This window comes from Lupinus angustifolius, chromosome LG15 (genome assembly GCF_001865875.1).
Source record: "Lupinus angustifolius cultivar Tanjil chromosome LG15, LupAngTanjil_v1.0, whole genome shotgun sequence".
In the NCBI taxonomy this organism is placed as follows: domain Eukaryota; kingdom Viridiplantae; phylum Streptophyta; class Magnoliopsida; order Fabales; family Fabaceae; genus Lupinus; species Lupinus angustifolius.
The window spans coordinates 12,922,792-12,950,183 of record NC_032023.1 but is presented as its reverse complement, the minus strand read 5'-3'; the positions used below and the strand labels follow the sequence as shown (position 1 = coordinate 12,950,183).

At 32.8% G+C, this 27,392-nt stretch overlaps 2 protein-coding genes, 1 long non-coding RNA gene and 1 pseudogene across 3 annotated transcripts; 2 read left to right on the top strand and 2 right to left on the bottom strand.

Moving 5' to 3' along the window:
- On the bottom strand, positions 174-3,407 carry LOC109328690 (methylesterase 17-like). The gene is made up of 4 exons (XM_019562269.1): positions 3,079-3,407; positions 2,812-2,952; positions 1,321-1,455; positions 174-591 (listed from the first exon to the last, which is right to left on the bottom strand). The coding sequence occupies exons 1-4, from the start codon at positions 3,361-3,363 to the stop codon at positions 307-309; spliced, it is 846 nt and encodes a 281-aa protein (XP_019417814.1). The 5' UTR covers positions 3,364-3,407; the 3' UTR covers positions 174-306.
- Positions 16,583-21,697, top strand: LOC109327301 (annotated as a pseudogene).
- On the bottom strand, positions 22,151-25,172 carry LOC109328334 (transcription elongation factor TFIIS-like). The gene is made up of 3 exons (XM_019561752.1): positions 25,037-25,172; positions 24,754-24,937; positions 22,151-23,380 (listed from the first exon to the last, which is right to left on the bottom strand). Exons 2-3 carry the CDS (start codon positions 24,907-24,909, stop codon positions 22,445-22,447), a joined length of 1,092 nt encoding a protein of 363 aa, XP_019417297.1. The 5' UTR covers positions 24,910-24,937; positions 25,037-25,172; the 3' UTR covers positions 22,151-22,444.
- Positions 26,134-27,392, top strand: LOC109328335. The gene is made up of 3 exons (XR_002105427.1): positions 26,134-26,146; positions 26,893-26,896; positions 27,263-27,392. It is a non-coding gene; the product is annotated as an uncharacterized LOC109328335 (long non-coding RNA).

Sequence of the window (27,392 nt, the reverse complement as noted above, 5' to 3'; positions counted from 1 at the left end):
ATCAAACAGCTTAATGTCATTACTTGTCCAAGACTCAAACTCAAAATTACTTGTTAAGCTACATACCTACATCAACCCTTTTCCCTTTGATCAAAGCATAAATTACATCCCTTTACACTATAAATCAAAGAAATGAAAATCAAGAACAGTTATTACACTTATATTACTTTGAATTTATTATTAACCTCTACTTTTTATTTTGTTACCCCACACATTATTACAACACCAATAAATTACATGAGAATGGCACACTATAGTCTAAATACAATCAATTTTTTATATGAGAAATCAATAACTGTTTTTGAACTACTTGGATCCAACATCAGAAGCTGCAGCTTTTACTAGCAAACCAAAAAGAAGAAATGGAGCAGAAAAGAAGGGACTATGGTCACTGTCCAATTCATGCACAGTACATGGTGACCACCTCTTTATCATGGCTTCTTGTTGTTCTGGTTTCACCACCTTGTCATGCTTTGTCTTTATGAACATGCGAGGAACCTTCTCAGCTTCACTATCATCATATTTGAATTGTGCACTTCTCAATGCTAGCATTGGTCCTGGCCTTAATAGCATGGCAGCCAAGGTCGAATCCTGAGACATCATCGACATTAATATGCATGCATGTCATAGGAATGCACGAAACTCGATCAAAGATACGGTGATAGAAATATAAAATGTTATAGAGTATAGTCTGGAGTGTCCAAAAGTGTCTGATATGGATATGTTACTGTTATTCATCATAATACTATTCATTTGCCAAGATTGGTGAAAATTATGTGCACATGCACATGGTTTCACACAGAAACATGCTTGTTCTTTTGTTCTAACTTTGAGCTTGGTAAATTATAAAGTACTGGTGAGAATATATGCTAAAGTTGTTTTCATTTGGCTGAATTTTATGGGGTTGTCATGTTTTCTCAAGAAAAATTGCCATAAATGGTCCTACATGTATCAAAAGCAGAGGATGAAATTTTTGAAGAACCAAATTATATGCCATGTGGGGTACCCCACAGCCAAATGACCCAAGAAAATGACAAAGGGCTCAACAGTTTTATAGAGTGTTACGTTTTGGTACCCTTTATGTAGTATTCTTATCCTCAAGTGATATGATATATAGTTATGTAATAACTGTTCTATATATCACATCACTTGAACCTAACAGAGTTACAGTAATTACATAGAAACTTAGGTAAAATTTGCAAAATAACATAACATGTTTATTTTTTTGCATTATTCTATGTCCCACTTAATATTTGTATTAAGTAACTTTAAATTTTTATCAAGCAACATTATGGATATAGGATTTTTAAGAGGAATTACCTCATGAGGACTCAATTGGTAGATGATTTTCCGTTGAAATTCTTTCTTCACCAAAACACTAGTTGGAGGCTTATCCTGTCCCAATCCAAATCCTAACTGGTACACATCCCCAAACTCAGATAAATCTGGTTCCGCCTGATTGATAAAAATCAGAAACACTTTATAAATATCATTATCTATAATTTAAGGGAGACACAAAAAGCTAGCTACATCTAATTCCACACAATGCTAGCAAATAGGCTCATTAATTATCAACAATACATTGGTCTAGTGATATAAGATCAAGTTGCACCCCTAGTATAATACTAGGCCAAATATTCAAAATTCGATTCTTGAAAACATTTATTAAGAGGATAATCACACTGATATTAGTATATGTTATAGAAATTTGAATAAGCTCATTAATTGTTTATTGCTTTTCAATCATTGGAGGTGCATTCAACACAGTGTAATTTTGCTCTTACATCCTGATGACAAAGTAAACATGTGGAAAAGACAGGGCTGTCGGATAACACATGCATTCTAATTGAGGAAAAGGAAGAAAGCAAAAGATTTAGCAATTTCTTGTCTTCAAAAAACATAACATGTCTATCTAAGGATGCATATCATTAATAAAATTATTGCTTTTTATAAGGGCTAAGAGATTAGCAATAACTATTGATGATAATTGAAAGGAGACAGAATTGCAAAGGAAAACAGGACACTATTAAATTGAAGCTACTATAATGATTATGATTAAAGACAAATATCATTGTCCGTACAAATTCTAGGCTCTTAGGAGATTAGCTTAGACTAGACTTAGAGATTCCTCTACATGTTGTTTCAAAATTAAAATTAAATTCTATATTAGTACATATCATTTGCAAAGGGTCAAAATGCATGCCAATATTATTGATCATTATAAAATTCCAACTAGTATGTTGTCAAAGCCTAAACAAAGAGTTAATAAATCGCAACTAGTTTCTTGTCAAAGCCTGAAAAGGGGGTAAAGTAAGAAGGTAATCAAGGCCATTGACTAAATTGAAAACTCAAATTATAAACTTAAAAATTAAGAAAGGAGAGAAGATAAGATAGAGGAATGCAAGAAATCCAATTTTTTTATTAAAAAAAATCAAATAAATGAAAGTTATCAACAAATTCCCTTATTGCTGAACAGCTAATTTTTTTGTATATATATATATGGCTTTAGCACAATTTGGGAGTAGGTACATGCAAAAATTAGTGAGCCTCAAGAGTTATCTAATAAGAAGTAGTGTGTTTGTGAATACAGTTGGCAAACATTATTTAAACAGAACATCAGCAATTACATCATCCTTTCTAGAATTCTTGAATGTTATTATAGAAACTTCAACAATTGAATCCAGTACACATCAATATCATACTTTTGTTTATGTTCACATAACATGCATTGAAGAATGAATTCAATCTTATAAACAAAATTAAGAAGATTGAAGCAGGTAAAACATTAAAAGATTGTGAAAAAGGACTTACAATTTTATGATCATCATCAGTCAAGAATCCTAACTTGAGCATAGTTGCTGCAACATAAACTGCTAAATGGATCTTATTTGCAAACTTATGACAAGCCTGAGTAATACTCAACCCTCCTGCACTGTGACCCACCAAAATCACCTATAATTAAGAGCCACAAACCACATGATCATGTATATTGATTATATTCCAATATCATATAACATAAGCTAGAAAATGACACATTAAAAAAGATGGGTACCTATATAGATACACACATATATATACCTGTTCATTCTCAGGCAAGGCAAACATGAAATCCATGAGAGGTTTATTATAATCATCAAAAGATAAAACAGAATCAGCATGAGATTGATCAATTCCAGCACTTTTGAGGTCTATGCATGAGACTTTGTAGCCTGAAGTTTCCATAAGGGACTTGATTTTGTACCAGCACCAACCCCCTCCACCTACACCATGTACAAGAACAAAGTGCTGTTGTTTTAAGGGAATAGTAGTTTCTGTAGGATCATCATCAACCACTCCTATGGCTTTCTCTGCCTTCACTATCATTTTTGCTTCTTGTTCTCAACCTTGTTGGTGGCAAAGGCAATGTATATAAGGATTGGAATACTGTATAGTGAATATAAATAGTGTTAAGTTGTGATGTTCTCCATTTTAATTAGAGAAAAAAAAATATGTACATATTTAACACATGTATGAGTTTTATACACTGTTATTATATTATATATTTTAATATTTAATCATTATTTACTCTAATAAAATATATAAATGAATGATAGATGATATATTAACTGTATATAAAATTTTACTAATAATGCATAAATATTACAATTTTTTTATTGTTATTGATAATATAGTATATGATACTTTATTCCTGTTGCTTATATTCTGGAGTTTATGGTTATATATATATATATTTATTGAATTGAGGTCATTTCCACTGATCATCAGAACTTTGAAAGTGTCAACATAGACTTTTTGCATCTGTGGAACAGGATAACTTATTCTTGCGTAACACTAGAGTGGGATGCACTAACATGAAGCGGTGCCTATGCATTGACTCATCAAGATGTTCCAACGGTCTCCTCTCAATGAGTATTATTCTCATAAATTAAATTATATATCTTGGGATCTAATAGAGCCTTATACTATCAGATCAATGTTGTTTACAAATTATTGCATTATTTCTTTACTGGATTACCATTTATCTAAGAAAGGGGCTACATGGCATCGTCTTCAGTTAAATAAGATATTCACTTTTTTTTGTAAATAATAAATAAAAGATTATTATTGTAATGATTAAAATTTATTGATATTCACTTTTTTTTTAATTTTTTATAGATAGGACTCAAATCTTCAGTTAGCTTTATTGTCTTTGCTTAATAAGATATTGCAAATTTGTAATCGTACCACTCTTTACATTAATAATTATTTTTAAACGGTTATATTTGCGTATTTTAGTAAATAACAAACAATTGTAATACCATATAATATAAACTTGAGTTTATTGGGTATGCGTTAACTCCATCATACACTTTGGTTGTTGATAAGCATGAATATCATTCACTGTTTATGATTTGTATTTACTTGTAAAGAATTTAGTGTACAACCTTTTTCTACTTACTCTTTTTATCATCATTAAATTAAAAGTGAATTCAACGAAAAAAAACAGACATTCATTGAGAGAAGATATAGCTTTGCAATTAGCTTCTGTTTTTAATCATTACATAATTATTGACTGCAATTTTTTAAGATATTATATGTTATGCTACTCAATCAACAATTGACCAATCTATTAAAAAAGGGTAAATATTTATTTCAATCCCTCTTATTTTTTAATCTAATTGGTTTGATTCCTCAAATTGAAAAATTCAAAATGATCCTTATAAATTTTAAATATAGATCAAATTACTCATTTTAGCATATTTTACAATATTTGATAGGAATTAATTTAACTCACATTAGAAATTTTTTAAAATTTTAGATTTTTTAATTTTTAAATGGCGAAACTGGTATTAATATGAGAGATTAAAACGTGTATTTACTCTAATAAAAATGATACACTTAAACAAAAATCTCTATAAAACATATCAATTTATGAATTGGCTAGACCTTATAGTCTTATACTTAAATTATTTAAAACCCTTCTACATCAGTCAATCCACAATGATTGATTATTGACTGCATTTGATAATGGAATTGGTGCGTCGCAGTGTGTGACACATTTGTTTTAGTCATCCATTGTGCTTGTTTACAAGGATATTGCTGGCCTGCAATATCCTTCGTTTATTCTATGGTTATTTGGTTAGTGGTTGATATATATTTTTTGCTTATTGATTTTTATATCTTTTGGTGCAACACCGTGACGCAGAGAACAATTCCTTAATTATATCAAACGCATGTGACTGAGTACTACTATTATTCATTTCAAGGAATGTGTATTTATATAGAATACAGAAATAACAGATAAGTTCCAAATCAAGACGAAAGGAACAATATTTGAGAAACATGAAAAACTATATAAAAAGCAATAAAAAATTGTTAATATTGAATATAATTATTATATATTTTGAAAATATCACCTCAATTTATATTAAAAATATATTAGAGGTTATTTTTGGAAGATGGTTATTGATTAAGAAGTTAGGAATTAACAAATTAGGTTTGTGTTAATTATTTGTTTTACAAGTTTTCTTTTTATCTTTTCTTTTGTATAAATAAGTCATATTGACTCTCTTCTTATTAATTGAATTCAATGACAATAATGAGAGGGGTTATATTTTAATAGAAACTTTGATTCTCCTTGTTTCCCTTTCTTGCTTCTTCAATCTTTTCTTTCCTTTTTCATCTTTCTTGTTTTATCAAGAAGATATCTCTTATTCATGACTCTTATCAAGAGCAAAGGTATCAAGAGCAAAGGTTGAAGCAAGATTCTTGGTGGATCTTGGGTTGTGATTCGAGTGGGAAGAGAAGAACAGATGGTGGGACAACAAGGAAAGAAGATTGTAAGATCTTTGATCTATCATGGCGAATGATAATGGATTTGCAATGACACTATCAATTCTTGATTCCAAGAATTATGATAGATGAAGAATCCAAATGAAGACAATCTTTGGATTTCAAGAAGTGTATGAGTTTGTTTAGAATGAAAACAAGAAATTAGGGAGAATGCAAATGAGGCTCAAATGATAAGTTATAGAGAATCCAAGAAGAAAGATTGCAAAACTTTGTTCTTAATCCATTAATGTGTTGATGGAGCCAACTTCGAGAGAATTGTTGGTGCCAAGACAACAAAGGAAGCTTGGGACAGCTTGGAGAAAAGCTATGAAGGGGCTGCAAAAATGAAGAAAGTGAAACTTCAAACAATGAGGAGAAAGTATGAACTCCTTCAAATGGAGGAGAATGAGACAATAGCATATTACTTCACCAAGATTCTCACACTCATCAACCAAATGAAATCCTGTGGAGAATAGGTGAAAGGGCAATTTGTTATCGAGAAGATACTTAGGAATTTAACTCTTAAGTATGACCACATTGTTGTTGCAATAGAGGAGTCCAACAATCTTGAAGATTACAAGATTGAAGAGTTGCAAAGCTCTCTTGAAGCTCATGAACAAAGGCTTAAAGAGAGAGGCTTGGAGAAGAATGATGATCATACACTCCAAGCACAATCTTTCAAGAAGCCTTCTGGACATTGGAATAAGAATAAGAGAAGGAGAAGTGGAATAAATTTGAGCAAGGTTCCTCATCTCAAAGACCAAACATCATAAACAACATTGACCATGATCAAAGAAGAGACTCAATGAATAGAAGGAGGTTTGACATGAAGAGGGCTTAGTGCTACAATTGTAGTAACTATGGGCATTATGCAGCAGAATGTAAGTCAAAGAAGTTGTTGAGTAGCAAAGATAAAGAAGCAAGATTGACACAAAATGAAGGATCAAATGATGATCAATACTTGCTTATGGCTACTGTGAAGAACACTGATGAAAGTGGTGACTTCTGGTATCTTGACACTGGATGTTCAAATCATATGACAAGCAAGAAAGATTGGTTCACAACACTTAATGAATCAGCAAAGAGCAAGATTAAGTTTGCTGACCGTAGTGCAATCTCTATAGAAGGAATTGGCAAGGTGATGATCCAAAGAAGAGATGAGAAGAAATCCTACATCTCCAATGTCCTATATGTACCTAAGATGAAGAGAAATCTGCTCAGTCTTGGACAGTTGCTGGAAAAGGAATATACCATAGAGATGAAGGATGATATGCTGAAGGTGTTTGACAAAAACAAACACAAAATCTTGAAGGCTCTACTTTCAGCCAATAGAACCTTCAAGATTAGCATACATATCAGTGACCAACAGTACCTTCAATCAACAATTATGAAGGACAATTGGAACCTTAAAAGTTCTAATAATGGTCAAGAGACCCTATTGCAATTTGAAGAAGTTGATGATAGTGGCATTGGTGAGACTATAACATCTAATCTAGTTGTTGTGCCTAGTACACCAGTGAATTCTCCAACAACTCAGAGACTCAGACAACCACCTTCAAGACTAAGTGACTATGAGGTGGTCTCTGACTCAATAATCAATGCAGATGGTGATTTTGTGCATATGACATTGCTTGTTGAGATGGAACCACTAGATGCAGAAGATGCTTTGAAACAACCACATAGGATTGAAGCTATGGAGGAATAACTGAAATCCATAGAAAAGAATAACACTTGGAGTCTAACTCAACTACCAAGAGGAAAGAAATAATGAAAAAAAACATTCATTGAATGATTATTGAATTGAATACAATGAAATTATTTTATAAAAGGAAGAAAAATACTAATTACCCTAACTAACCAACTACCCCTTTTATTACTAGAAACTAATAATTTGGGCTAAAACCAACCCAACAATATAATATCTCATATTCACATACATTATTATTTACATTGATACAATATATTTTAACAATTTATCCTATTTCATGTGAAATGTGATATTGTTTCATTTGAAGTATAAACTGTAACTTTAAGATAAAATTTTGTTCTTAAACAGTGGTCTCATAGACTTGTGACATTGGAGGGAGAGTCCCATTGTCATGCATACACAAGGAAGTGAACCTACTAATTTATCAATTATGAGTTTAGTGTTTTAACCATTCAACCTTGGACGTGGAAATGACTAGAAGACTTGGACATAAGTCATAACAGTGGGATATAGGGGTGTGGAAATAGGCCTAGGGTCAATCGTTTAGTTTTTGAGTTAAAAGAAAATAATCATTTTATTTTCATATTTATTTTACTTTATCATTTTGGTCCTTTAATAATTGAAAAATAAAAAATGGCGCTCGGATTTTTTAAATATCTATCAAATTATTTCCTTTTAATATATTTTATAACACATAACAGATTGGAAGCGAGACCTATTTAAGAACTGAAATTTTAGATTTTTAACTTTTAAGAGATCAAATTGATAAGATCAAAAAACATCGGGAAAACCTATTTAACAAGGAACAACCGATTTATTAAATATTTGATTTTATATAAATTAAAAATTATAGGTCGGTCCCGTTAACGTAATTCTTATTCTTTGTATTTTTTCAAGCTTGGGAGGCTTTCCCATCCATTGCAACATGGAAGATCCAGCGGGAGTGGAGGGCAGGTTCTTCTCAGCGCCAAATGTTGGATCTCAATTGCCACCTGGCGGAAGGGATGATGAAACCATCGTGAACATATATATTTTAATAATAATAATAATATATTTGCATAATATATTTATTTTTAAGTGTAATAATTATGTATCAATAATGTAAAGATTTATATACAATTAGTGTATCATTTACCATTCATTTGTATTAATTTTATTTTATTTAAGAGTCAATAATAATTGAAAATCAACTATATACAATGCACTAACAAATTAAAAAAAGATTTTTATACTGTCCATACATACATTTTTCTTTCTTTATTTTATGTATACTAATTTATTCATGTTCCAATAAGATTGCTAAGTTAGTGGAGTAACTGAAGCAATAATGTCAAATCCTTTCTTTGAAGGAAGAACATATTTCTGCTTTGAGTTAAAAAATTACATAATACTGTCTTTTCCCCCCTATCAAATTAGAGCAATCTGTAAAATTTCTATTGATGGATGTTGAAGTCTTCATATGTTCGTTTTTCATTGTCTAGGTTTCTGGTTAATAAAAGAGTATATTATTGATACCATAGTTTAGATTTCTTGTGTTGAAAGTGGTTAATAAATGAGCTACACTTTTATCTCACCACAAGCCATTTTGTTATAAACTCAATTGTTTTAGATCCTCACACCCTTATTTGTTTTAATTCTGTCTGAAATGGTGCCTTTTCTTGTAGTGAATTGTGGCTTTCAAGTTAATATGCACAAATGTAAGGAGGTCCTTGACTCCTTGGTCCTTACACTAGTAGTTGAAGTAGTTTGAGCTCTTTGGTAGATTTTTTGGGCTAATGTTGTTCTTATCTTTGGTCTTTCTGTATGGGTGTATTATCAGAATTTGAAGTACAACCATCTTTTTGTGCTCTTCTCTGTCAATGTAAATAACCTATCATTTTTATATTACTTCTTGGAATTTGATTGATTAGAGACATAAAAATTTGATGTTTTTTAGGAGTACCAATGCTCTCCATTAATTAATGGAGAGAAAAATACTATTTTTACACTAATTTTAAAGATAAAAATGTTAGTGTACCATTGTTTTTGAGTATAGTATGGCTTGTTTTTAAGACATATGATCTTTGTTCTTCCTTTATGTATCAATGTTTGACAACTCTAGCCTCCGGCGAAGGCAAAATTGAGTGCTCAATCACGTTGTCAGAAATGGTTTTCAAAAGTCATAAGATAGTCAGATGAGATCGTGAGGATTAAGGAGCATAATGATAAAGAAGTTGAGTGTTCAAACCCCACTCACTAACAAAATATATACTAACATGTATATCAAAATATCAGGTGTTTAATTGAGGAGTGTTGTATCTATTTAAAAGAATTGACAAAAACTATTTCAAGTTTTAACGAATATATACATCACTCTAAATAGGTTTTTGGGTCATGTCATATTTATAAATACATAAAACTGATCATAAACAACTATAGCAGGTAATAACTAACAAGTCTGGTTCAATATATTTCAAAATGAATATAGGTTTAATTAGGCAGAATTTAACCTAATCTATTCTATTTCTCCGCATATGGGTATTTAGATTAGTCATGCCGTACAATTAAACATATATTCTTTTAAGAGAAGTGATGGAAAATTCACCATAATGACAACGAACTCTCTAACAGATTATATGATAATAATTTTCCCAACTTATTAGATTTTATGAGGAACAATAATAAATAATGCAGTAACTAAGAACTTACAAAGGACACCAGAATTTTAACATGGAAAATCTTTCCAATGTGAAAAGTAAAAACCATGGGCACAAGTCAGTCAATCAAGCTCCACTATGATCAAAATAGGAATACAAGAGTGCCTCTAAAATACAGTAGAAAACGTGTTCAACAATACATCATACAATAGAGCAACAAGCTTGAAAATGAGAACACAAAGTTGCAGCAAAAACCAGAAAAAACAGCCACTGTTTTGGCTTGTTTTCTACCACTTTGGATGACTTTTGATCGATCCAACTGTTCAGAATGAAGTACCAGAAGCTATGAACCTGCTATCCAAATTTCAGCCCGATCCAACAGTGAACGAAGACACAATCGCAAATCTCCTACAATTGCTATGAGTTCATGCAGGTTGAGTTCTTTCAACTTCTCTCTCACTTTTCTATTGCCTCTTTTGCTTACTCAAATTGCATACTCTTGCCTCATCTGACCCTTAGCAATTAGATTAAGTGAGACAAGTGAAATTTTCCCAATTGAGTCTTTCTCCACATAGGAAGGGAGCTCAAACCCAACAAATCTCCCACTCACAACTATATGGAGAAAATCGCCAAACTGGCGATCTCACAACAAGTTTCAAACTTCCACCTTGTTAAGGCCTTAGTCATCATATCAACATCATTATCATCTGTATGAATCTTAGCCAATTCCAACAACCTAGCATCCAAAGCATCACATATCCAATGATACCTCACATCAATGTGTTTGAACCTAGAATGAAAAGTTGAATTTTCCCAAAATGAATTGCACTTTGACTATCACAAAATAACAAGTATTTGTTTTGGACAAAACCAAGCTCCTGTAAGAATTTCTTTATCCAAAGAAACTCCTTCATGCTTCTGTAATGACAATGAACTCTACATCAATAGTAGACAATGCAATGCACTTTTGCAACCTAGATTGTCATACTATAGCTTCCTTGCAAACTTAATCAAGTAACCTGAAGTGGACTTTTTGGAATCAATGTCTCCAACCATATCAGAATCAGTATACCCCACAAGAGTAGGTTTATCACCTCCAAAACAAAGCCTCAAACTAGCATTATCACAAAGATACCTCAAAATCTATTTTACAGCATTCCAATGCTCTATACCTGGATTTGACAGAAATCTACTAACTGTATCAACAACATGTGCAACATTTGATCTTGTACACATCATTGCATACATCAAACTTCGCACATCAAATGCATAAAGAATTCATTGCATATATGATTTTTCAGCTTCATTTGAAGGACATTATTTAGCACTCAACTTAAAATGAGTAGCAAGAGGAGTGCTTACCGCCTTAGCATTTTCCATCTAGAACTTTTGTAACACTCTCTTAATATAGTATTCCTATGACAACCAAAGTTTCTTTTCTTGCCTATCTCACATGATTCTTATACCAAGAATCTGATTAGCAGCTCTCATGTCTTTCATGACAAATGACTTGCATAATTGCTTATTTAACATGTCAATCATTGAAATATTTCCCCCAAAAATAAGCATGTCATCAACATACAATAACAGGATGATGAAATCACCATCAACAAACTTTCTAATAAAGACACAATGATCAGAAGCAGTCTTCTTGTAGCTTTGCTTAAACGTAACAGACTCAAACTTCTTGTACCATTGTCATGGAGCCTACTTCAAGTCATATAGACTCTTTCTCAGCCTACACATAGTCTTCTTTCCCTTCAACAAGAAAACCATCAGGTTGTTTCATATAAATCTCTTCCTTCAAATCACCATGAAGGAAAATAATTTTTACATCCATTTGCTCTACCTCCAAATCAAGAGTAGTAGTCAAACTCAATACAATTATAATAGATGACATCTTTACCACAAGAGAAAAAATCAGACTGAAATCAATACCCTTTCTCTGTATGAAACATTTAACCACCAATCTGGCTTTATACCTTGTTGATATAAAATTACTTTCTTGCTTCACCTTATAAATCCAAATGTTTTCCAAAACCTTCTTCCCTTTTGGCAATTTGACCAAATCAAAAGTGTGATGATCATGTAAGGAATTCATTTCCTCTTGCATTGCATCCAACCACTTCTTATTTTCCTCATTCTCCATGGCCTTATGATAATATTCAGGTTCTCCTCCATCTGTCACAACAACATAGTCATAAGAAGGGTACCTGGTAGATGGTTTCCTTTGCGTATTAGACATCTGAAGTTGAACTTGAGGTGGTTCAGGAGCATCACCAAGATTCTCATCTTGTGACATATCATGTTCATCTTCACCAATATCAATGGGAATATTTAATCATCTTCAAGTTGTTGATCATCAACATAATCATGTTGCTCACTATTTTGAATGTTATTCTCAACTGTATCCAAATCATGTATAGGCGTCCAAAATGGATCAATATAAGACAATCTACTATCTTCCTCAGATGTAGTCTTCTTCATTTTATCAATATCTTCAATGATTTAATCTTCTGTGAACTTCACATCACGGCTTCTAACAACCTTTTTCTCAATCGATCATACAACATGTAGCCAAATTCATCTTCACCATAACTGATAAAGATGCATTGCCTTATCTTCGCATCCTACTTGGATCTTTCATCCTTTGGAACATGCACAAATGTCTTGCAACCGAAGACTCGCAAATGATCATATATGACATTCTTGCCAAACCAAATCTTGTTTGGCACCTCAGTATTCAGAGCAACTGCAGGACTAAGATTAATAGCATGCACTGTCGTGTACAAAGCCTCACCCCAGAAATGTTTATGTAATTTTGCTTCAGAAAGCATGCACCTAACTCTTTCAACCAAAGTTCTGCTCATCCTCTCTGCTAAGCCATTAAGTTGAGGAGTCTTAGAAGGATTCTTTGCATGTCTAATACCTTGCTGCTTGTAGTAAATATTAAACGATCCACAATACTCACCATCATATTAATACGAATGCTTTTCAGCTTCTTGCCAGAATGTCTATCAATCAAAAACATGGAATTTTTTGAACTTTTCAAGCACTTGGTCCTTTATCTTCAAAGCATAGACCCAAAGCTTCCTTGAACAATCATCAATAAAAGTAACAAAGTAATGTGCACTCCAAATGACTTTACATTCAATGAACGACAAACATCAGAATGCACCAATTCAAACGACTCTAACTTCCTTGAGGGAAGATGCTTCTTACAGGATACTCTAGTCTGCTTACGAGCCATGCAATGAGAACATTTTTCCAACTCTGCACTTTTCTATCCTGGAAGTACATCCTTTTTGGCTAAACAATTCAACCCCTTTTTACTGATATGATTGAGTCTGCGGTGCCACAAAGAAGCCTCCATATCCATGGCATTCACACTTTCTTTAGCAACCAAAGCTTTTATCCAATACAATTTAGAAATTTTCTCCTCTCTAGCCACAACCAAGTTACTTGTAGCGAGTTTCCATTATCTAGAACCAAAATGATTATCATAACCACCATCATCAAGTATCTGCACAAAGAGCAAATTGAAATAAACATCTAGAGCATGTTTAACTCTTCTCAGCAACAATTGCACTCCCACGTTGTTATGAAAACAAATATCACCAATACCAACTACCTTTGATACACCATCATTTCCCATCTTCAACACTCCAAAATCACCATAAGTGTAAGATATGAAGAACTCCTTCCTTGGTGTAACATATAATGTAGCACCACTATCAATTATCCACATACTCTTATCTGATACAAGATTAACTGAATCACGATCACGAAGAATAATAAGATCGTCACAAGTAGTAGTAGTAACACGATCATCATTACCACGATTCTTCTCGTTCTGCTTGCTCTTCTTGTCTTTGTTCTCCATTTTTCCATTGAAAACAACTCTTCTGTATGTGACCTGCTTTGTGGCAATAGTAACACTCCACATTCTTGTATCTAGACTTTGACTTACTTCTTCCTTTTCTCTATCACCTTTCGGTTTCTGTCTATGACTTCTCCCCATGTTTTCAGTGACAAACACCTCAGAATGAGATGAAATACCATGTGTTTTCCTCCTCGTCTCCTCATTAAGAATACTTCCATTTATACTCTCCAATGAGACAATACCATCAAGGGTTGAATTTGTAACTGAAACTCGAAATATTTTCCAAGAATCTAGTAGAGTATTCAGTAGTCATACTCCCAACACTTCATCATCAAACTTGATACTCATTCCTGATAATTGATCAAGGACACCTTGAAAATCATTCAAGTGATCTGAAATAGAAGCTTCTTCCTTGTACCTCAAATTCATCAAGGAATTCAACAAGTATAATTTATTATTCCCTGATTTAGAAGCATACAAGGATTCAAGTTTCTTCTATAAAGATTTTACATTTTCCTCATTAGCATTGTGATTGTAGACATTGTCTTCTACATATTGCTGAATGAAACCACAAACTTGTTGATGTTGAAAACTCCAATCGTCATCAGACTTTGACTCTGGTTTCTCAGTAGCAAACAAAGGAATATGCAAATTCTTCATAAATAATAAATCTTCATAAATAATAAATCTTTCATTTTTTCTTTCCACAAGTGATAGTTAGTGTCATTCAAACATATCATTTTACGTGTATTTGCCTCCATTATTCAAGCAAGTCAAATAACCTCAAACCCCAAAGAGCTCTAATGTTACTCTGATGGGAAATTCAACACAATGACAAGGAAATCTCTAACATAGTATATGCAGCGGCTAATAATTCCTCTAACTTGCTAGAATCTATGAGGATCAATAACAAATAATGCAGTAACTAAAAACACACAAGATACACCAGAATTTTAACGTGGAAAACCTTCTCAATGTGAGAAGTAAAAACCACGGGCACAAGCCAGTCAATCAAGCTCCACTATGATAAAAATAAGAATACATGAGTGTCTCCAAAATACAGCATAAAACATGCTAAACAATACAACATACAATAGAGCAATAAGCTTGAAAATAATAACACAAAGTTGCAGCAAAAACTAGAAAAAATAGCCATTGTTTTGGCTCGTTTTCTACCACCTCGAATGACTTCTTACTGATCCAACTATTTAGGATGAAGTACCATAAGCTATGAACTTGCTGTCCAAATTGCCGTCTGATCCAACGGTGAACAAAGACGCGGTCGTAAATCTCCCACAGTTGTTATGAGTTCCTATGGGTTGAGTTCTTTCAACTTCTTCTCACTTTTCTATTGCCTCCTTTTGCCTACTCAAATTGCATACTCTTGCCTCATCTGACTCCTATTAATTAGATTAAGTGAGATAAATGAACTTTGTCCAATTGAGTCTTTCTCCACATAGAAAGGAAGCCCAAACCTAACAAGAAGATCAAATATTATCTAATTTTAAGGTAAAAAAAGTTTTTATTTTACATTTTCAATATGCATGGTCTTACTTATATATCTCATTATCACCTCTTTTTTTAATGATATTTTTATGGAACATTTTAATCTTATAACTAAGATGTAGATATTGAACAAGGATGAAATTTTCTTCTTCTCAAAGAGTACCACACATTTGTCAAACAATGAATTATGTTTTCCTATCATAAAAGACAGAAGGAAAAAATGCATGTAGAAAGTGAGAAATAACCACGTACCCAAAAACGGATGGGGATTTGTCCCCAACCCTATCCTCAAGTATGTCCCTAACCAATTATAGTGAAACAAAATTGATAAAGTTATGAATATTTAATTTTTTTTAACTGACGTAGCATAATATGATTGGTCTGAGACATAGTTTGGGACAGCAAATCATTCTCCTAAAAATCATACACACGCAATCGCCTGAGTAAAATAATTAATAAATGTGTGTCATATACAGCTAGTGATTGACCAATTCAGACACGTTCTCCTTCTCTTGGGATAGGTTGACTTAATATGCAACTCAGTTCAAATTTTCGTGGCCATTTCTATTTGCTTTTCACACTTGTAATTTTTTTTGCTTATACCAGTATTTCATTAACCTATAGTCTTAATAATAATAAAAATAAACATAGTTATATTAAACTATGAGTAAATGAGAAAATACTGGAATATATAAAAAGTTATGTACAAGTATTTTTGATCTAACATCATAATTTCTCAGTAGTGAACATTATAATTGAACTTAGTAATATTATAATATAACTGACTAAAATTTTTAAAATTTGATATTGTTCTTTTTTGTAGGGATTTAGTGAAACTTTGTATCAGTTCATATGATTTCCCCCCACAAAATATATTCCCATAAGATCTTGCATAACACCAAAAAAGAAATCGACTCAGACTTTTTTGCCGCTTATTTCCCACTGCATTGTGCTTTCAATTTCATAAAAACACAGACTGTGTCTTCGTCGGAGAAGAGAAGAAAATCAGACACAAAAAATTCAAAGCCAAGACTTTGTTAGAGAAAGGAAAAGACCTTCATTGTGTATGTAGTAGTCAATGTTGACTTTAACTCTTCCCTTCTAGACACAACACCCTTTCAACCTGTTACTTTCCTATTCTTATTCTCCACAAACACAACTATTCTATTCTATTTCCCATTTTTTACTTTTATCCTAAGCTTTGCGCCAAATAAATACAAACCCAGGTTTCACATTTCTTTATCAACACCTTTTCTTCTCTATAACATCTTTCATCTCATTTCTCTTCAATTTCTCCACACCTTCCATTTTCTCTATACTTCTTTTCACCTTTCACCAATTCTCTGTTTCTTTCTTCATTTCCCTTCCGTTTTGTTAGCAACACGCATTATCAAATAAGGTGGTTATAGCTAGTTACAGTACTTTGATTCAATAAAAAACTGATTTTTTTCCCTCAGCAGGTTTGAGTAACATAGCACACATTATGAAATATTAATTTTCTAGCATTTTCGCTTAATGGGTATCATATTCTCTAGATTTAGTTTTATCTGTTCGAATGATATATAGTATTTGTTTAATACGAAATGGAAGTTAGTATTCTCTAAATCTGACAGGGTTATATTATATATGCAATATACTACTGTATAAACTCTGCATACTTTATTTTTCAGATTATTTAAATAATTGAGATATATGTGTGCTTATCATCATAACATGATTGTCACTGTGTGAGATTAAATTTCCTTTTTTTCTGTGTTTTGCTGCTATCTTTGTCGTTTTTAAGACCAAGTGACTCAATTTGTCTTACACCATATATAGTAGGCTATATTTGTTTACCATTTATTTATTTACATGCATTAGAATACAAGGAAAATGGTAAACTATAAGATCTCTTGTTCTTTATTTTCTATGGAGTACAAAACCAGTGATGTACCATAATAAAAGAGGTGGATAAATTTGAGAATTGTTGATTTAGTAATTGGCTCCTTCTAGCTATTTTGTCCTTTTCCACAAAATGCAGGATGTTCCTTTTAAATAGAATTTCCTACTCTAGAAAACATACATAATGCATTTGTTGAATTGTTGGAGTACCTATAGTACTAATGTTACTGCTAGTCCCCTTTGTCCTAACTTAGTAAATATTGAGGAAAAATCTTTAGTATAAATAGTTATGTTGATTTAATGAATTTTGTAGTTTCTGAGTTCAAATGCATTTATTTGAATACCATACTGCATTGCTACTACTTTTCCATGATTAACTAAGCACTTGTTTAACAATAATCCAATCTAAAATTTCCCCACTACTTATTTTTTACAGAAGTGAGAGCATTGGAAGAGCTTTGTTGCTGGAATTTGGTATTTGACTTTCACATCTTCTGTGCAAACTTTGTGGCAAAAATCCAAACTTTGGATTGTAATTAATTACATATTTGGAGCAATATGTCTGGTGATTTCGTTTCCAAATTTCGGCTAGTTAAATGTCCAAAATGCAGGGTACTTCTTCAAGAGAATCCAAAATATAATGTGTATAGCTGTGGTGGATGTGGCACAATTCTCCAAGGTGAATAATCTAATTATCGTGCACCATGTATTGTTAAATTTTTAATCTGTTGGGAAACACTGCTGAAAAAGTTTATGCCTGTTGAACTTTTTGAACTCTAATATGCTTGTGTTAACCATAACCTTCAACATCTTGTTCTGCTTATTCTCCTTGCTTCATCAGTTGATTGATATAAATGTCTTATTAGGAGGAAATAAAATATTCTCCACTCTATGAACCACATTGCCGCTTTAATCTGTTACTTGTTGCCTTTCTTGCATATGTATGATTCTTATGAATATATCTATGTTTTCAAATTAATGAAGATACTAATTCTATACATACATCTCTTGTAATTCTGAATTACTGAAATCCTTTTATTTCTCCTCATACAGCTAATAATCGAAGACGTGTTGCTGCAAACTCAGAATCCAGTACACAAGAAACTACTGCAGCTCCCAGAAATGCACCGGTTCCTCCTCGAGAGAATGGTTTGAAGGCCAAAGCAAATAGTTCTTCCTCTAGAGACAGTTCTTTGGATGGAAATGCCGGAAGGGGTCAACGCAAAAATGGTAAAAGCAATGGAGAGCTTCTTGAACCATTTAGTTTATCTGATGAAGAACTGGAAAGCGAGTTGGATATCTATAAATTGACACACAGAAGGCGTAGAGTCTCCAACAAAGGTTCTTCAAATAAGACCAGTCACTGTGAGATTGAGGAGATACATAATGCTTCAGATGAAAATGGCACTAATGAGAAATCAGCTCAAGTAGGGGTAAAGTCTGAGATGGAGATTATTGAAAGCGGTTTAGAAGGATCAAAACTATTAGATGGAAACTTGTCACTAGAAAGAGCACAAGAAGTGTTAGTTTCTGGATCAGATTGTGAAGATGCCAATAATGACATATCAGATATGGTTGGTGCAAACCCTGAAGTGGAAATTAATAGAAATGATTTAGAAGGATCAGAAGATTTAAGTAATGGAAACCTGTTGCCAGCGGGGGCAGAAAAGCAGTTAAATTCTGGATCAGATGGGGAAGATGCCGATAAAGACAAGTTAACTCTTGCAGGTGCAAACCCTGAAATGGAAACTGCTGGAAGTTATTCAGAAGGGGCAAAAGAATTAAATAGTGGAAAATTGTCACTGAAGGGTACAGAGGAGGAGTTAGTTTCTGGATTGGATGGAGATGTCGGCAATGAAAAATCGGCTCTAGTTGGTGAAAATCTTGAAGTGGAAATTAGTGGAAGAAATATAGAGGAAGAAGAGTTAAATAGTGGAAAATTGTTATCAGATGGAACAGAAGAGGAGTTAAGTGCACTTGCACTGGGCGTAGATGATCCCAACATTGAGCAATTAGTTTCAGTGGGTTCAAATCCAGAAGTCGATATTACAGTAAGGGCTTCTGCTACCAAAAGGTCAAGTAATGAGATATTTGTATCAGAAAAGAGAAGCATTTTACCTGTTACTCCTGGTAAGCTTGAAGATGGTACATCTGCCAATCCTGTATCTTCTAATAAACAACAAAGGGAATCTCAGCAAAATATTCAGAAAAGCTTTGACCGTGTAAAGTTTGTGGATACATTAGATTCACCAAAGCCTAGTGGTATTCATGGAGAATTGTATAAATCTCGAACCACTAGATGGTATCCTGGTTATGATGGCAGTGTCTCTGTCTGTACTGCAAAAGATGAGAGGTTTCCTATCCAACAGTTAGATTCTTTTGAGAACACTAACATGGTTGCTAATGGTGTTTCTGAGGGAAGGAGCAGAAAGGGAAAGGTCCTTGTTAATAGCATGTTATATGGAGATCATGGAACACAACACCAACCTTATTTGCCCAATGGAAAGCATAATGTCGTGAAAGACAGAATAAGGAATCAAAACAGATTGCTGGAAACTGAAAAACATGGTCATCAACATTGGATGAGAACAAAGAGAGATGAGTTTCCATCTAGAATTCATGTCCATCAAAGTGGTTTCCAATCTCACTATGAAAGAGGCACCCCATCAAATCAATTGCATGATGAAACTGACTCCTGTGAGGACAATGACCAGGAGAAGATGAAACTGTTGCGAATGGTTCACAAGTTGCAGGATCAACTAAACAGGACTCGCTCTGCAAGTAGGAAAACAAATAGAAGATTTCCCATAGGTTTTTCGTATAAGGGAAAGCATGTTCCTGCATACCATAACCATGATCTTCATGGGGGAATATTTTCTCATGATATGGACTATCCTATACCTACTTGTAATGGAAGATGTACACATGGAAGCAACTTGCACCAAAGGCATAAATTTTCAAGGATACCTTATTCAGCTGAGGTAACAAGCAGTGCCCACCATGCTGATCATTCTTGTTTCCATTACTATCCACATAAGCAGCATTTCTCAGCAGATTTACTTCAGCGTGAAGAACTATATAGATCCTATCCTGGCCGAGATTGCTGCTCTTTGAATTCAACTCCACAAAGGTTTAAAACTTCTCAACTCCCAGTATATGACCATGAAACAAATTCTGATGATCAGAGGTACATGCTTCCTAAGGTGAAGAAACATTTGAAGCGGAAACCGAATTCGCCTAAGAGATACTACAAGCCAGTAGCAGGTGGAGCTCCTTTTGTCACTTGCCATAAATGCTTAAAGCTGCTTCATCTGCCTGCTGATTTTCTCCTTCTTAAAAGGGTATGTCATCAAATAAAGTGCGGTCAATGTTCAGAGATACTCAAATTTTCCCTGCAGAATGGAAGTCATATAGTTTCTTATTCACCAAGTGTTGTTATAGCCCCTCCATCAAGTGACCTTGATAACCTAAAGAGATGATTAACAATAGAAGTAATCTACCTTCAGCATCTCATGCCAATTATTACCATTATACACCTGCGGATCCCATTTCATATTCTCTTAATAATGGCCTTCATTTCTGGTAAAGTTACTCCTCAAAAGGGGAACCTCTTTCTCTAACACAAATTGATCCTTGCATGGCAGTGAATATGATACATTTGAGGTTGATGCTTTAGCTGAGAAGGAGAAGATTACTTCAAGACATTCTTGTACAAGCAAGGCTCCTGTGGAAACAGATCAATCAGCTGAGCTTTCCTCTAATATGACTTTCGCGGAAAGTTCCAACATTTTTGTCTTGAGAAAAGGAGGCAAAGTAACCACCAAAAAGTTCATCACTCATAAGCTGGTGGGAGAGAATCACTTCTTGAAGGTAAAGAGGTCAAGAAAGAGAGGTATAATTCTCAACCGGACTAAAATGTTTGGTGAATCTAAACTGAGGATGGGAGAGAATTAAGAATGGCAGAGTTCTCAATCAGAAACTATGTACATAGAAAGCATCTATATGGTGAATTTAAGTGAATTAGTTTTTTTGTAGTTTCCTGGAAGTGTTATAGAATCCATATGGTGGCCAGAGTGTTTTGATTGTAAGGCTTCTCTCTCAAAGTCATGATCAATGATAATTCAATCCTTTGTAAAAAAATTCAAGCAATAGGTGTATCATAAGCAGTTTAAGCTGTCCTTTGTAAAAGTATATAGTATCAGAATTAGATAACAGTTGTAAAAATATGATTTTGACATATATAGAAGTGATTTATGTGAGTATTTTAAAGTCATCTTACAAACTCAGAATTTCTCTTTGATAAACATTTAGTGCATAGATATTTTTATATTATTCATACAAATCTCAAGCTCATGTATTACCAATATGTCTATTAAGCAGAAACTAACAAATCAACTCACTTGTATATCGTTACACGCCTACAACAAGATTCTGTCATATACCATTACACACCAAGTGTAATATGTTACAAGCACATACAAGATCCTTTTCATGCTAATTCTTTCTCGTAAAATTAAAATTCGTCCTCCATTATCCTTCCCCTACTAAAGAGACTGTAAGTCAGTTACTGTAGCTAGTGATTAGAAAATATGGCAGTGGGTCTTTACATTACTAAGATAATATACATGTTAGAACAAAATTGGCAAAAGCTATTGACGAGCTAAACCCATTAAAAACAAACCAGGGTTTAATACCAGATAATGCACTTTCATTTTCAAACAAGCTAGGTTTCAGTACTGTAGTTTACTAACAAGCAGAAACATGAGGAAAATACATTGGCGCAATTTTATAACAGACTAAGGTACAAGTCACAAGCCACAACACATTACTATAAAGAAATAACTTCAGTTAACACTTGAAAGAATTAAAAAAACACACTACTGCCTAAAAATTTCTACATGTAACAGTTCTAAATAGAAAATTTTGGCACGGCTGTAGTGTGAAACCATAATGACACTCAGCTTGATACCCTAAATCAGCAACAAATGACAATAACCCACCACTCCAGTGACCATTACACTAACAGAACTTCCAACGGTTATTGCAGACAACACAAGTGACATAGGTTGTCATAGGCTCATCAGCACTGCGAGTTTGCATTTGGTAATAGGTGGTTTTCCTTTGACCACATCGACCACACTTAAATTGATCGGTTGTGGCTTTTGGTTGAGCTCCACGCTCACATTCAAACAAAGCTTTCTCTTCAAGTTTCTGAATTTCTTGTTTCCTTCGCTCACTAGCCATTTCTGATGTGCTCATGTCGATTAGTCGCTCTGGCGCGATAACACCAAGTAGAACTTTTCTCCGGAAATCTGGGTTATTTTGATCCTTAAGGTTAAACATTAAGGACCTATACTTGACCTTTTGAGCACCATTAGAAGGACCCCACTTCTCAAATAGTAGAGACTCCACTGTCACAGCAACACGAATAGGGTCAGAAGCATTAACTTCATCCATGACATCTTCATCAGCCTCTCCAGGAACCTTGGATAAAGCCTCTTGGAGAAGTTCTCTAATTTTGTCTCGAACCGAATCATTAGATTTAATCATAGTCTTAAGCTTCGGAGGAGCAGCAGAGCTGGATGATGTTCTCTTCACCGCAGAAACTTGCTTCTCCACCTTAACATTTGCAGCACGATCAGTTTTTTCAATTTTGACATCCATATTTTGTGTTCTCTTTGTACTGTCTGAGCTTGACCTTGGTGTACCATTCCTATCAATTTTCTCAACCTTGACAGTTTCAGCCTTTTCAACCTTCACAGAAAGACTCCTTTGAAATTTTCCAGCTTTAGCGCTCTCCCCATTAGCTGGCTCAACCTTATTATCAGAGCCCCCATTCTTATTTTTGCTTGTTTCTTTAATTATTATGTTTTTCCATATCTCAATTAGGTCAATAGCAAAGGCACGAATTTTCTGCCTTGGATGCTTCGTCAGGGATTTAAGATGTTTACCCACCTGAAACATTAGATTAAAAAACAGAAGTTCAAAACAAGCATTCAAGTTATACAGTGAAAGCCATGAAACCAATATGGAATTGGGGTCAGTTTGATGTCCCTTTTAGTCATAGTCTTCAGGAAGTACCCACCCCTTCACTTTTTTCTCCTCATTCTAAGGGGATACCAAACTGACTCTTGGGGTTATCATTATAAGATTTTTAATATATACAAAAGCCAGCTACATAACATTCTCACAAGGGGGAGAGAGGAAAGGGGAATAGGAAGACATGATGAAGTAAATTTTGACAAAGTTTTACAAATGAAAAAAAAACAAATTATGAAACAGCAACATCTTTGCATAATGCCCAGCAACAGAGAAAAAGGGAACTGCCATAGGTGCACCTTAAGGACAAATAATACAATAATAAGTAATAACTAGCAATGAAGTTCTGCTTCTTCCTCATGCTCAAGTACATCATGTACATCATTGAATATGAATCCTCTACTTCCATTGAAAAAGGGAAAGATCAAAATCCAAACAAGAATTACACACCCATCACAAACAAATAGCAGATCCCGGCTACAACGAAAACCACAAACTATAAATATTAGATTTGGACGAAACAGTCACATTGTGACTTTCTGTTCCTTTGAGAAATTATTACAACCAAGCATGACCGGATAATCAAATTTAAACAAACTCGCCACACTTCACGATTACATGTCCCAATTTATCCATGCATAAATCATTACCACAAGCTTCCTCAGAAATATAAAAAGAGTGAATTTGTCAATGGATTATGACAATTGACATTTGAATTTTCTTCTTGAGCAATTTTCAGCACATAAAATTGAAAAACATGGGTCATCTTTAACTGCAAGATATAAATTCATTAAAAGTGAAACTTTCCCATCAAGTCATTCACACAACACAGATAGCATTCACTTATTTCTCTTCACACTTCATGTGAGCAACTGATTTCCCAGATTTTCTCAAAGAAATTAAAAAGCTTCAACGGGAGACATCAAAACTAAACTTTGAAGGTTAAGAGAGGTCAAAATAATTTTCGAGAACATAAAAGTGAAAACCTTAGATAACTGATAGCTATAATTTTATGACCTTTTTGCATATGACACCAAAATAAACAAAATCACTGAAGCTGCACCATAACAAGATGCAAAACAGATCACACAACATAGTATACCATTCACTTGTTTCTCTTCTCAATTCACATGACCAATTAATTTCCCCAAAATTTTATCATAAAAATACAACAAATAAAAAAACAGCTTCATGCAACACAAAAACACAACCCATACAAAAACAAGTGAGTAAAACAGATCAAAATCAAAATTTGAAAAAACAGGAGAGATAAACCAACAGAAAAGAACCTGGGTGCTGACGAGAATCTTGTAATTAACAGGAAATTTCTTGAGCTGTTCAAGCGCATCAATACATCTACTTTCATCAGATTCTCCGTCGCCGGAGACCGCCGCATCAGCTGCCTTCTTGGCCGATTCATACAATTCCAATAACTCCTTCTCCATCGAACCACACAACCCTATTCTCTTCCTCCTGAATAACCAAATCAATTAAAAGCCATAAAAACAATAGAAGAATGAAAAATAAGAAAGTGAATTGAAGAATGAAGGGGGAAAGAGTGAGAGAAGTTACCAGAATGGTGTTGCTGCTACTTCTTCGTTCTTCTCTTGTGGCTGCGGTTCTGTTGGCACTGAAAGGAACCAAAGGAATGGAAAGAGAAGACGATGGGAACATATAAACGGACGATGATCGCATGATCCGACGGTTGGTGTTGTGTTTGAAGTCTTAAGAGATGCAACATTTTCGATCCGGTAATATTGTCAATATGTAATAATATCCACGTAAAACCGAAAACTCATCAAATTATTAATTAAAGTTAACTTTTCAACTCAAATTTCTTATTGATCTGATTAAACTTAAAAATATATATTTTATATTTTTTAGATAATATTTTTAATATTATTATTTATTTTTATCTATATATAGTTTGACAAATGATATAAATATAAATATTTTATAAAACAATTAAATATGTATATATGTTTATTAGAAAATTAATGACATGAAAATAATTTAAATATTTTGGTTGTGAATTATTTACACAATAGGAACGTAAATTACTAACAAAAATAATTAGAAAAACATGGTTAAAATATGATATTATAGATATGTTGGTAAAATCAAATACACTATTTAATACGTGATAAAGATATATTATTATTTTGTATATATATAATCCTACATATTAAAATGTGTAAGGAACAAACCTTTACTTAACCTTAATATTGAATAGGTCTATTTTTCATATTTTTCAAACCAGAATGAAATCTAATTTATGAGTTATGAGACCAGCCTTGACGAGATGAGGAGGAACACTAGGGTCTCATTCAACCATATGATAATATTTAACTTATATGAGAAAAACAACCTTTATCCAAACAAAATTAAGGTATCAATTTTTTGATATATTTTAATATACAATAAAGTATTTAATTATTTATATCAAATTTTTACTAGTGGTCCTATTATTATCATAGTGTAATATTTATATAGTGTCAAATTATCAGTATAAAGATTTATACATTTTCATCTAAATATATATATATATATATATATATTATATATATTACTTTATTTAAAAGTCAATGATAATAAAAATGAACAATTGATGATACCATGATAATGTAAAATATATTACATTGTCAGTACATATATCCTTATCTCTTATTATTACTATTTATTGTTATTATTATGTGTATATTCATTTTTATATTTTATATGCCATTAAAAAATTAAAATCTTCACCCAAAACTTAGTCAAAAAACACCGTTCTAGTATTTTCTTTATCACTTCAGAAATATTATTTTTTAAGAAATAAAAATTATTCATATTATAAAAATGGACACTATATATTACATAAAGTATTTATATATGAATATCTATAACTAAAAAAAGACTAGCGTAAAAATCATAGTCTTGCTTAAAGACAAGCATGTTGAATCAGTCTTGTTAATTGATAATTTATCTTTGAGCGTGAATACATACAATTATGCACGAAAATAGAAATTACTTAAAAACTTTACATTATAAGATATTATTAAATAGTCTGTAAAAACATGTAAACGATAAAATATCTGAATAATTTGCAATAATTTTTTCACCAGTGGAGAAACGGGATTCGAATTTGGAAATAGTCATGTGTTGCTTAGTGTTATAGTAAAGAAAACTTCATTATTAATTTTTTATTAGAATATTTTTTCAACCAAAACACAGTAAAGTGAAAAAATAAGCTAAGTAACGCATTTTAGTACAAAAGATCAGTCCAATTAATTGGAGTCTGTTTTTCAGTTATAGTGTTTTGCTTTTTTGGTGGGTACTAAAACCCCAAAGAGGTGTCCATCAAGGGTTTGAAGGAACAACTTAAAAAGCGCATCACCACGGCACCACTTGTGGTAAGGAAGAAGGAATTACCCAAAACAAGAAAGAAGAAAAGTTCTGTACTTTTATTTCCAACTAATAAAGAAAAATCATAGACGGAGGAATTTAAGATCCAAGTGGTGCCGTGTTTTAATAAAAAGATTAATAGATTAATAGAAATAGGCATTAGTGACATGTTTTAATAAAAAGATTAATAGATCTTTCAAATCAATCCAATATTTCTATCAAATTAGTATTAAAAGGGGAAAACCCTTTTGTTGTTCTCAATAAGGTACCCATGAAAATGGAAAATTTGCACAAATTATAAGATTAATAAAAAACAAAATAAAAGCATACTTTATAATTTATAAAAAAGGTTAATAAGTTTTTTAATAAAAACTATCACTCATAGCTAATTGTGAAAAAATATGAAATTTAAAGGAATGTGAAACAACAAAACAAGTGTTTCATATGATCAAGAAGAAAAATTATAACAGAAAATCCCCGGTAAAAACAACCAGGACACAACATCAAAATTCATATCCAAATCCACCTCAATAAAATTATTAGA